Source organism: Tenrec ecaudatus, chromosome 4 (genome assembly GCF_050624435.1).
Source record: "Tenrec ecaudatus isolate mTenEca1 chromosome 4, mTenEca1.hap1, whole genome shotgun sequence".
NCBI classification, from domain to species: Eukaryota; Metazoa; Chordata; class Mammalia; order Afrosoricida; family Tenrecidae; genus Tenrec; species Tenrec ecaudatus.
This window is the reverse complement of record NC_134533.1, coordinates 97,195,039-97,208,345: the sequence shown is the minus strand read 5'-3', so window position 1 is coordinate 97,208,345 and position 13,307 is coordinate 97,195,039. Positions and strand designations below refer to the sequence as shown.

Below are 13,307 nucleotides of genomic sequence, written 5' to 3'. Positions count from 1 at the left end.
AGCTTTCTCTTGCTGAGTAGCTAAGCTAGTAGGTTTGAACCTCCAACATTGTGGTCAATAGCACCATGCCGATCCTACACTGGGCTCCTACTTATTAAGTAGCAAGAAGTAACTTCAATTCTATTACAAACTCATTTTACTGGGGGCTCCTACAGCTCTTATCACAATCTATACATGCATCCATTGTGTCAAGCAAATTTGTATATATGTTGCCAGTATCATTTTCAAAATCTTTTCTTTCTACTTGGAAAGTTGGTATCTATCTGCTCATTAACTTAAATTCTAAGGAGAGGGTAAACAAGGAACAACAATAATTGTAATAGTAATATTGTTTCAGCCTAGAGCTTGATAGCTAATATAAAATTCATAACCTTCTCACACTCCTCTTTTCAGATTCTTTTTTATTTTTAATCATTTTATTAGAGGCTCGTACAACTCTTATGACAAGCTATACAAAGATCAATTGTGTAAAGCCCATTTTTACATTTATTGCCCTCATCATTCTCAAAATATCTGCTCTCCACTTATGCCCCTGGCATCAGATTCTCATTTTTCCCCATCCCACCCCAATGCCCCTCCCTCATGAGCCCTTGATAATTTATAAATTATTATTTTTGTCATATCTTGCCCTGTCCGACATCTCCCTTCACCCACTTTTCTGTTGTCCAACCCCCAGGGAGGAGGTCCCATGTAGATCCTTGTAATCGGTTTCCCCTTTCCAACCCGTTCTCCCTGTACCCTCCCAGTATCGCCACTCACACCACTGGTCCTGAAGGGATCATTCACCCTGGATTCCCTGTGTTTCTAGTTCTTATCTGTACCAGTGTACATCCTCTGGTTTAGCCAGACTTGAAAGGGAGAATCAGATCATGATGGGGGCGGGGCGCGGGTAGGAGGCATTCAGGAACTAAAGGAAAGTTGTATTTTTCATCGTTGCTACATCGCACCCTGACTGGCTCATCTCCCCCTGACACCCCTCTGCCAGGGGATCTCCAGTGGCCTACAAATGGGTTTTGGGTCTCTACTATGCACTCCCCCTGCCCTCATTCACTATGGTAAAATTGTTTGTTTTGATGATGCCTGATACCTGATCCCTTTGACACCTCATGATCACACAGGCTGGTGTGCTTCTTCCATGTGGGCTCTATTGCTTCTGAGCTAGATGGCCGCTTGTTTACCTTCAAGATTTTAAGACCCCAGATGCTCTATCTTTTGATAGCTGGGCACCATCCGCTTTCTGCACTGCATTTGCTTATGTATTTGTCTTCAGTGATAGTATCATGGAGGTGAGCACACAATGATATGATTTTTCTTTTTTTGATGCCTGATAACTGATCCCTTTGGCATCCTGTGATCACACAGGCTGGTGTGCTTCTTCCATGTGGGCTTTGTTGCTTCTGAACTAGATGGCCACTTGTTTACCTTCAAGCTTTTAAGACCCCAGACACTATATCTTTTGTTAGCCAGGCACCATCAGCTCTCTTCACCACATTTGCTAAGTCACCCACTTTGTCGTCAGAGGTTGTGTTGGGAAGGTGAGCATCATGGCATGCCAATTCAATAGAAGAAAATATTCTTGCATTGAGGGAGCACTTTCACACACCTTTTTAAAAATCATTTTATGGGAGGCTCGTACAACTCATCACAATCCATCCATTGTGTCAGGCACATTTATACATTTGTTGCCATCATCATTTTGGAAACATTTTCTTTCTACTTGAGTCATTGCTATCAGCATCTTATTTTTCCCCTCTCCCCCCCTCCCTCATGAATCTGGATAATTCATAAATTATTATTACTTTTTCTTGTCTTACACTGACTGATGTCTCCCTTCACCCACTTTTCTGTTTTCCATCTCTCTGGGAGGATTATAGGTAGATCATTGTGATTGGTTCCCCCTTTCACCCACTACCTTCCTCTTCCCCTCCTGGATGGCTACTCTCGTTATTGGTCCTGAGGGGTCATCTGTCCTATATTCCCTGTGTTTCCAGGTCTTATCTGTAGCCATGCACATGCTCTGGTCTATTCAGATTTGTAACGTAGCACTGGGGTCATGATAGTGGGTGGGGGTGGGGAGGAAGCATTCAAGAGCTAGAGGATGTTGCACGTTTGTTTCATCAGTGCTATCCTGCTCCCTCACTGGCTCCTCTCCTCAAGCAACCCTTTTAAATCTACTTACCCTAATTGGAACTACAAACCACAAGTATGAGTAAGATATGTTTCTTTATAAATTTCATGATTGAACACGGGTTATAATAAATATTCCTATTTTTAACTTTCTAACATTTATATTCCACTGTCAATAGAATGAACTGCCTCAGATGAGTGAGCTCCTCATTACTCAAAAGGCTACAACAGACACTAAGAATACTATCAGCAAGTCCTGGAATCAGTCTAAGACAAACTCAGTAATCTCCAAGATCCTCCCTAATTCTGAGATACAATAGTCTATTCTCCTGTGATTGCCCTTTCCTTTCTACTTTGCCTATCCTAATTGTACCCAGCTTTTGAGACCTGGGCCCCGTATTGGCTTATACAATGAAGAACTCTGTTAGCCTTGTTGGGTAAGCATTGGACTGCAAACCGATATGGTTACCAGCTGTTCTGTAGGAGCTTCTGTTGAAGCTATCAATTCCAGTAAAGATTTATAGCCTCCAAAATTCTACATAGACTTGCTATGAGTCAGAATCGACTCAAGGGCAGTGGGTTTTTTAAACATATGATTTCATGAGAATTTGAAGATACTGGATGAAGTTTGTATGTAGTTTTTGCTGGCTTGACATACAGCTGGTGCTCAGTTTCAACCTGGATCAATTACTTCTCTTGCTTTTCTCCCCAGGGACAAAAGGTCAAGCTATCTTCCTTCTATCTGTACTCTAATACTTCTTGACAGCAATGAAAAACATTAATAATTTTAAAATAATTTTTATTTTCTCTCTCTGATTTACTAATGCCCTGTGCCATCTTTATGCTTACTGAAGGAAAAATTAAACCGTCTTTTTGTTGCCCACAGCTCATAGAGAAGAGTCAGGCATGAAATAGGTGCTTAGTAACATGCAGAGAGTAAGTACTCTGAACGGATAATTAGCATAATATAGTTTTAAAAAATTACTCTGTATCTAATCCTGTTTCCCTAGTTTACTTCTTGGAAAGTCTTATTCTGCAGTTTCCTCAGCAAAGAATGGGGTCCAATATCCCCCACTCTGCCTTCCTGAGTATACTGTGGTAGCAGAGGACTGGGTAACTGACCGAGTAAACAGTGCAGCTATACCACATTTAGGGACGCCTAGTGGCATAATGGGGTGTACCTTCAGCTGCTAACATCGAGGTCAGTGGCTCAAAACCTCCAGCCACTCGGTGGGAGAAAGATGGGGCTCTCTGCTCCAATTAAGAATTATAATCTTGGAAACTCACAAGGACAATTCTTCCTTGCCTGATAGGATCGCTCTGGGCCAGAATCAACTTGACAGTAAGTTTTTTTTTTTCTTTTTTTAAATCTCTCTCTTTGGTTTGGTTCCCAACTTTTAGAAAATTTGCAAGTTTCGAGACTTTACAAAGGAAAAGCCAATTCTTTAGCAGACTATACTGAAGACAAACATTTGAGTTAATTTCTCTGCCAAAATATTGTGCAAATTATGGACAGTCATGAGTAACATTCAGTAACTACTCTTTGTGCATCCTAAGGATTAAAACTTGCTTATATCACAAATGAATACGTCAGAATTTCAAGTCCTTGGAGAACAGTTGACCACCAAATTTTTCCATAAAGACGCAGTGGGGGCTACCTGGCAATGCTCACGTGCTGTTCAAACTTTCTGTGACTAATGGGCTCCCTGGCTAACACAGAGAACAGCGTCAAAAAACACAATTGCAAATGGGTTTATTGATAACCTCTCACACCTTCTCATTATAACCTCAGATAAATCAATCTGGGAGAAAGCCAGGCCTGTAAGCTGTTCAATTTCTTTTCTGTGCAGTTGTTAAAAGTATCTCACGTGCCAATTTTCACAGCATGGACATCAGGGCCTTTTTACAACGAGACCTGTGTGGTTTTCATTAAATGTAGTCATCAAATATGGACTTGTTTTCTAGTGTCTACCCTCCCTGTGCTACCTAGGTTCAGATTACACAGTGGTCCTCAAATGAAGCTCTTCGGCTTTTCTGTCTTTACTTGATTTTCTGGACAAAATCTAACAGTCACAAGAAGTTTCACATACCAACTAATTTCTCCAGTCGCGTGCACACAGCCCTCCAGAGATGGCTCTGTTATATAAACCATCCTGTTCTCCCCTTACATGGTGCTGGTTGAGAGGGTAAGGCCATCTATTTTACTTTGAATCCCTCACAGCACTGAGCTTATAAATTAAAATCTCAAGATGAGCCTTGCTAATTGGTTACTTTGGGTTAATTCGTGTCATTTGCCACAAAGAGTGATGTGACTGAATGGGACCAAGTGGGCTCCTTCCACTGCTGGCTTCAAGAATGGATTCATTCTAAATCCATTGTTGGGTTTTATAAAACAGGACTATTGAAAATAACAGAAAAAACAGAAGCTTTTTCTCATTACATATGCTGTAATTTAAATTCAATAGCAATAACTTTTAAAAATATATGTGATGAAATTATTTATTCTCTGAGTGTTGCCCCAGGCAATAGTTTAGTTAAAGCATAATAAAACCCATTATGTAGAGATGTTACAAAGCCTACATATAAGATTTAGTGGAGAGCTTGACCAACCAATGGTTGCACATAGAGGTCGTCAGTGCAACTAGTGCAGAAGGAAAGAACTTCATTAAGTCTCACGTGGGCATCTCACCAGATGCTCACTCTCAGTATTAGTGGTATATTTTCTTCCCAGATAATTAATTGACTGATTTAATCCTATGTAGGAGCTCTGGTGGTACAAAGGTTACTTTTGGGGCGGCTAACCTCGCGGTCATCAGTTCAAAACTACCAGGTGCTCTGAGGGAGAAATAGAAGGCTTTCTATTCCCATAAATAAGTCATCTTAGAAACCCTTAAGGGCAGTTCTACTCTGCCCTATAAAGTCTCCACGAGGCAGAACTGACTTTATAGCAGCGAGTTTGGTTTTGGTCGTGTCAAAGCAGCCTCTTTGTCTTTTAGTATCTGCCCCCTTTCATCACCACTGGCAAGCTTAGATCCCAGGGCAGTTAATCTAGAGAGTTAATGCCGATCAAAGGCATGTGTTCTACCTCAGATCCTGAATCCATTTGACTTTGTCTATGCTGGCCTCAAATAGACTCCTATGCTGGTGTCTAAACGTGCTCTGAAACAAAACAAGTCTTACGATCATTCACACTTGACTCTCGTACTCCCAAACAGCCCAGACTGTGGTTCCCTCTTTCTTATCTGGCCCAGGACTGGGGGAGTGTGAAACAGAATGACAGGTTCATTGGCTTCTTGGCCCACAGGTATAGGATCCAGGAGACCACTGGCTGAGAGGCAGAGGACCAAAGAGAGTCTTAGCCTTTCACTGAGGAGCGGTGTTGCTGTGGTCCCATGGCTGCATCCTGACTGTTTACCAATCCTGACTTTGGGTAATCTATTAATTGACCTAATCATCTCCCATAATTAGGAGCATTTCTATGCAATATGTGTGGCCATTGCCATTGGTGATTGGACCCAGCATAGAAGCAGAATGCCATGGAAGAACCTAGAGGTGTCAAGATTGGTCAAGGCAGACAGAGCAGGGAGGCACGTCTGACCTCTGTCCTGTGGCATTAGGGAAGCCAGGGGAGGTTGGATATGGCCACTGCACTGTTTCCTCCAACTGAGACAAAGAAGGTTCTGCTTAAGAGGAAAGGCCATTATTCATTTTAGACTCATTTATTTTTATACGACTGTTCATTCAAAATTTGGTGTTCATTGACCAGATCATCCAAAAAAGAGGTAATAATTTGGAAGGATTAGAAGTTGCTGTATTTCTTGGTCCTGAGGTAATCAGCCACCTAAGGTAAGAGAGGAGGGAAACTACGAAGTAGAGGACAATGTCTTATTTAACGTGATCTAAATGTTCTGCTGTAAAGTGACCATTGATAATTAAACAAGGTCTAAACTTGAATGAGATGATGAGCGATGTAATTGGTGTTTCAGTTATTTGTTTACATAATCTTTCTAACACATTACAAAGGAAACCTGAAGGAGAGGACTACTTTGGAAGGCCGTGTTTAATTTTGGCGAGATTGGCAAATGCCACAGACAGATGTAAATTTGACAGATCATCACGCTAGAAGAAGCCCTTCGACATTCTTCTTGACCTGCCCTATCACCACTTCTCCATGAGACGGACTCTATGTTACATAGATGAATGGGCTGTGGGCTGGAATCTGATTGGGAGAATTTCTGACTTTGGGCCCAGGACTTTTTTTCACTGTATCACATTACTTTAAAAATGAAATGCATGCTCAAATGAGTTTTGTATGTCTGGGCTCACCACAGGTGTGACTTTCCAGTGCTTTTGCAAAGTTCTGAAGAACTAAATTGAAATGAATCAGTCTATATGGCAACATTTCAAACTAGATCTGTCAGTAATGTTACTTGATTCTATCCTATTAGCCACATAACAGGGAAGCTTCGTTTGAAATCTCTCTCTACCTTTCTAGTTCTGCCTGTCTTTTTCTTCCTTTGTCTTCATGTTGCTTATGCCTGTAGTTTTCTAAGCAAGCCATTTGAGAGGAGTTTCACTTTTCACTCTCTGTAGGTTTAGCACAGTGGGTAGCTATGTGATGGGTCTGTAGAATTAGGTTCAAACTATTTTCCACTCCTTTGAGATAACATGATAAAATTAGATGTGATGAAAGACAGAGATTTAAAGGTTAAGAAATGAATGTGTCTGTGAATGCTTACCTAAGGCTACTATGCACTTATGACTATTGATTTCATGTTTTAGCACTATAGTTTGTTAGAAATTAGGCATTTTTAACCAATTGCTATATCTTGAGGAATATTGATAGAGGCTTATTATAATTCATTTATTTTACAGTAATGACTTTTAAGAACATGCCAAAAATATATAGTTGCCACTTCTGTAGCAACACATCTTCTGAGAAGTTGTGGGTGTGTAAAAATTGACCATATTAATAAAGTAAATGGAAGTGGGAAATATATTGGGTTTACATAATAAACTATTCCTAGGTTTTTCTGGGAGTTTTAATATGAATAGTTACTGTTTGCTATAGCATAACGTATGAGAAGATAATCTTTTTAAAATCAAAATGATTTTTCCTGTTCTCCCTTAGCATTTTATGAAGATGAGTACATTTTTTACATTTCAATTAAAAAGGTTGAACTTATTTAGAACGCAGAAAGTAAAAGTGTATTCACTTACGACCCTGATGCTTTCGAAGTGTCCGCCTTCTTTCTCGAACTCGATAGGCTGTCCTTTGAGTGTCCAGGAGAAGGTGACGTCCAGGCTAGCATCGTGGATCGCTTTGCAGTTAAGAACAATGCTCTCTCCCACTGTCAACTCCGTTCTCTGGGGAGTAAGTTCTATCCGTGTGGGTTCTACACAAGTGAAAACGCGGTAGTTAATATAATCGACATGCAGTCAGTCCCTGCAGTCTACATAAATTTACGTAATAAAGGAAAACACAAAAAAGCCTAAACAAGACAGTTAGTTGTTCATATTTTACTGAGTTCATTATGCTTTTCTTGAATGTCAGTGTATTTTATTTTGCTCCCTCTGGATGGGTTATTAATATAATGATCGAAAAGTCTCTGTAGCAATTAAGAGGTTAACTGAGAGAGAGAGAGAGAGAGAGAGAGAGAGAGAGAGAGAGAGAGAGAGAGAGAGAGAGAGAGAGAAAGAGAACTAGAAGCAATATTTGGCTTTGTGAAATAAAATAAATAAATGAAAGATGTGATAATATCCCTAGCCACTTTCAAGTATGCTCACATATAAGAGATTTTACTATTATAACCGCTTCATCTTTTGGTAAAAAGAAACCAGAAGCCCACGCCCTTAAAGAGTATAGTCATACGGCTACAAGGCTACATACAGAAAGCACCTCCACACAAACTACAAGCCTAAGAATTGAAAAGAACATTCCATTACAACTATAGATTACCTTGAGAGCCCTCGTGGCTTAGAAGCTATTCATTGGGCTGTTAACAGCAAGGTTAGCAGTTCAAAGCCATTCAGCTACTCCATGGGAGAAACATGGGCATTTCTACTCTGTAAGGAGCAACAGTGTCCGAAACTCAACAGCGACAGTTCTAAATTGTCATATAAAAACCAAAACCAAACTCATTGCTATCTGGTTGGTGCCAAGTCACTGAGACACTGCAGGAGAGCACAGAACTGCCCCTGTGGGTTTCTAAGACCGTAACTCTTCAATGGAGTAGAAAGCCTGTCTTGCTCCCGCAGAGCAGTTGGTCGTTTCTAATTGCTGACCCTTTGGAGTCGCAGATCAATATTACTAAGCAAGTTAGCCTGACTCGATGGCAGTTGAGTATTTACATTGTGCTATATCAGGAGTCATTGACTCGAAGGTGATGAGTTTTTATACAAAAGTCTTATGATATCACCATCATTTTGAGGTAGGAGTGGCATTTTCCAGTTTAGTGTGGAGTCTGAGTGTTGGGGAAGGAGTCCTGGTTGCGTCGTGGGTTATGCACTGGGCTGCTAACTGTAAGGTCGGCAGTTAGCAGCCCTCACCCACTCTGGGGACGCATGAGGAAGCGCTATACTCTCACACAGGCCGGCAGTCGCAGAAAGCCACGGGGCGTTCCACTCTGTCCTCCTGGGTTATGAGTCAGAAACGATGGAGGCAGTGAGTTAGGGCTTTTGAAGTCTTAGGATTTAGATACTAAAAGATGTTTTCAATTGAAACTATTTTTTTGAGAAAAATGTTTATTTTAATCATTGCATTTTATTTTTAAAACATTTCTCTCTCTCTCTCTTTGGTGGGGGTTTGGGTTTAGAACAACTTTGAATCAATAAAGGTGAATACAGACTATAGGACTACTCAAGCTAGTGATCAAATGACTACCGTTTTTAAGAGGATTTGGGTTTTCTCCTTTTTGTCTAGAGATGTTCCTATTTACAAATATCTCAAGAAGATGAACAGAAATTGCTAATATTGAGCTGCACAGGTGTATTCTGTCTCCAGTGTTTGTAAGAGTTTGATGAAGCTTCTTCTCCTGACAACTGTTCATATTCTTTAACAACAATGTTCTTCTAACTCGTCTCTGACAGCAAAGTGCACCCACACGAGAGGAATGCCACAAGGACAAGGTTAACTTTCTAGAAACCAGAGAATATTCCATGCAGCATTTAAATTCTCACTTCATCAGAGAAGACAGAAAACCATAATATACTCTAGTTTGAATTTTGTGGAATCTTGATTGTTTGGGGTAACTAAATATTCAATTTACCATCTGATTAAGAGAAAATATGTGTTATTGTCAAACAAACACACAAAGGTTTGTAGAACCAGCCACAATTGCCTTACTTTGGAAAAGGTTGATTATCACATAGAAAGAATAGAAGAAATAGAAGGTTGAGTAGCATTCTCCATATAAATTAAAACAACTTTTAAATTGTGTTCCTTAATGCTTACCTCTTCCACATAGAAGCAGATTATATTAAGCAACAGAGTGCATTTTTATTGTATTATATAAAAATAGATTATATAAAATGCCAGGCTACATCAATTACATTTTTAGTTAAAGGAGAGACAAAAACAAGCATTTCTACATTTTAATGGCAAAGAATTATTTGCTATATTGCATATGCACTAGCAAAAATTAAGATAGAGTTAGGCTATTAAAACATTTCCTTGCCAACTAAAAGGACTGTTTTCTAAGATATAAGATTTTGTTGCTACTAAACTACGACATATATTTTAAAAAATGTTCTACACTTAAAATCCAGTTCCCTTTAGAATGAGAAAACTAAGAGAGATATGTAAACAGCAATATTTATTATACTAAAAATGAAAGATATGTAAACAAGTCTATTGGTGCAATCATCAATGGCCACATCTGGTATCGGATTTCAACCTACATGTATATTATTATTATTCCTCCTATACACCCTCTCACCTTTTGCCAAAAAACAAATCTAAAGTTGAAGCAGTAAGAAAAGAAAATGACTCTTTGGTGCTAACATTGATTTTGGTAGAGGAGAAATAATGTCGTTGATGTTGTTGGCATACTCTTAAATTTCAAGAAATTGACCAAAGCATCAGAAAAGTGTATTTACCATTTCACATATTTTGTTAAAAGAAAAAATATCTAACTTTCTGCAAACTGTGTTCTCTCTTCTGTGGTCAACCAAAGAATGGAAAATAACAACGTGACTGTGTCATTCTATCTTTGCGACATATTTTAGAAACAGGAACATGCACTCACACACCAAAGGGAACACATATGCACTCAGGTTATGTTTATTCTTGTTCTAATCAAACCAAGATGACACTAGGTTTAGAAAAAAAATCACTGTGTTTTCTTACCTTTTACAGATACGGAAGCTATAATTTCAGCAGAACCAAAGACATTTTCCCCTTGGCAAGCGTACTTTCCCTCATCTGATTTAGACGCATTTAGGATTCGTAGACTCCCGTCTGGAAGAATAGCTATTCTGAAAATTATTAAAAAATGGTATTTTTTTGTTTTACCAAAAAATATACAACTAAGTGTTAAGAAACAGTAATGAAGTCTGAAACCCCTTCCAAGGTAAGGCTAAAGAAGATAAGATATGCAGAGGTAGTAGAAATGTTTTTACCTTTCAAAGAAATTATGTATTCAAATTATATATTCAAAATGGTTATGAATTTACAGGTTACTTTTCTTTTGAACTTGTGACAGCTAACTTTAAAATTTGTGGGGAAAGGTGACCCTGGACTTGGTTATTAAAATTTTTTACTAGAACATAACCCAGTGATATTTTAATATCAAGCTTGGGTATTTCACCTCAAACCAGAAGTGACCTCGAAACTGAAATATAAAAAGAAACAGCATAAAAACACAAAGGAGGACAAGTGCAGAACATAAAATTAATTGTATACAGGCTCGAGATGATTTATGGGGTTTTCCCGCAGTGCCAACTGTGCAGCCCGGCTATGGAAATGAGAGCCGATTCCCGGGTTGCTTCCGCAACACATTTTTCAACAAGAACGTGATATCTGAGTTTGCATGTGGGCTCTCTCATGACCTTTGTTAAAAGTGAACCCTGAGACTCATATGAAGGTGAAAAATTAGAGCATTCTTAAAATATTTAGAAGTTCAGTGAAAATGAGGTTGGCATTTGGCATTACCGTATTTTCTGGTATATTCATCATTCCAGTAATATACAATTTTTCAAATTTAACAGTACTTTTGTCCTTTACTCCCTTCTATGCTCTTGAAAAACAATCTAATATTTCACTCATAGGTCAATATACTCAGGTAACCTGAAGTACAGGGAAAGCAGTAGTTGTTTTATTTGATAGGTTACAACTGTTTGATGTCTTTTAGGAAAGAGGCTGTTGACAACAGGCTGCGCTACTTAGGGATCAAAACCCGACTGAAGGGAAAATCCTAAAGGTCAATCCTCCTAGTCCCTAGGAGAGTAGTGTACTGCATAATGATGGCACATTATAATACCTAATTTGGCCAAGATCATTTGTTATTTTAAAATTAGTATTCAGTTTTATCAACCACCCAGAACTGAACATTAGAGCATTTATATTAGATTACAGGCACCTGAAATACTGTTTATATATTTGTGCTTAAATATTGTCATCAATAAAGATATCAATCCTAAACATATATATGTGCATATATACATATATTCATTAGGGGCGGGACTTGACGCATGTAAGGAAGGCAAATTTATATATAGCTATTTTATTAGGGACTGAACTTGACTTACAATATGTAAGGAGAAAGGCACATTTATAAACTGGTCAGATTATGAAATTAAATCTGGGACTAATAAAAATGAGGATTTTAAAATATGTCTAGGGGAGCTGGCAACATGAGATATTTGCAAAATACAGCATGCACAAAGTTACATATAATTGATTGAAGAAAGCCAATGAAAACGCTTGCTCATTAATGTTCAAGTTTGATAAAAAAATGTGTTTATTCCATTTGAAAGCTCACTTTACACACTTTGTAAACCTATAGGCATTATCTTTTGAGAACTACAAACTTTATTGAAATTTTGCTAAGTTCCCAGAATTTGTGCAGGCTGCTCAAGCAAATTTAGGTTTTAACAATATTAGATATTATACAACTCATTATTTCACCCGAAAATATCACATCTCTTCTGACAAGATGTTCTCATCTTCCCTTCCTGGTTCTAGTTCTGTGTCTTGTTAGGTGCCTCTGAGTCGGTTGACTCACAGCAACCTGATGTACAACCCGATGTACAACTGCCCAGTCCTGTGCCATCCTCCCCATTGTTCTCATGCTTCAGCCATCCGTGCAGGCCCTGTGTCAATCATCTTGTCAAAGGTCTTGCTCCTTTCTGGTACTTTACCAAACATAATATCCTTCTCCAGGAACTGGTCTCCTCATAACACGTGCAAAGTACGTAAGACTGTCTTGCCAGCCTTGCCTCTAAGGAGCTGTACTTCCTCCAAGACAGATATGTTTGCCTTTTAGCAGCACATGATACTTTCAGTATTCTTTACAGCACCATAATTCCAATGCATCAATTCTTTTTTCAGTCCACATTATTCAATGTCCAACTTTCAGCTGCATAGGAAGCAATTTAAAATATCATGGCTGTGTCAGGAGCACTTTAGTCCTCAAAGTAACATCCTTTTCTTTCTACACTTCCAAGAGGCTTTTTGCAGAAGATTTACCCAATGCCATCTGTCCTTTGATCTCTTGACTGCTGTTTCCATGAGCATTGATTGTGGATCCGAGCAAGAAGAAATCCTTGACAATTTCTATCTTTTCTCCATTTGCCAAGATGTTACCTTCTGGCTCAGTTATGAAAATGTTGGTTTTCTTCACACTGAGTTGTGATCCATACTGTGGCTGAGACCCTTGACCTTTCAGTGCTTAAGGCCATCTCCCTTTCAGCGAACAAGGTTGCATCATCTGAGGGTCTGTCAGTTATGTCTGTTTAGTTGAACTATAAAACATGGTCAATATTTTTGCCCTACAAAATTCTACTTTAATATTAGTAGAATGTCAATTTCACAGGCTTCAACCACTTTACAAATGTTTTGTGCCCCATATTGTGATGGTGCTAAGGAGTTAAAAAAAACCCTGCTTTTATCAAAATTGGTTAATTTTCTGATCTTTCCCATATGAGCCTTACCCGATGACTCTGGTGCTTCGGTCCTTAAT

General features: G+C 38.9%; 1 protein-coding gene across 1 annotated transcript in view; it reads right to left on the bottom strand.

The window, feature by feature from the left end:
• CNTN5 (contactin 5) overlaps window positions 1–13,307 on the bottom strand; it is a 557,068-nt gene that overhangs the window by 155,671 nt on the left and 388,090 nt on the right. Inside the window, exons 13-14 of the mRNA XM_075547810.1 lie at window positions 10,475–10,602; window positions 7,348–7,523 (exon numbers count right to left, since the gene is read on the bottom strand). Of these exons, the coding sequence (XP_075403925.1) occupies window positions 7,348–7,523; window positions 10,475–10,602 (304 nt within the window). The remainder of the gene's footprint in view (window positions 1–7,347; window positions 7,524–10,474; window positions 10,603–13,307) is intronic.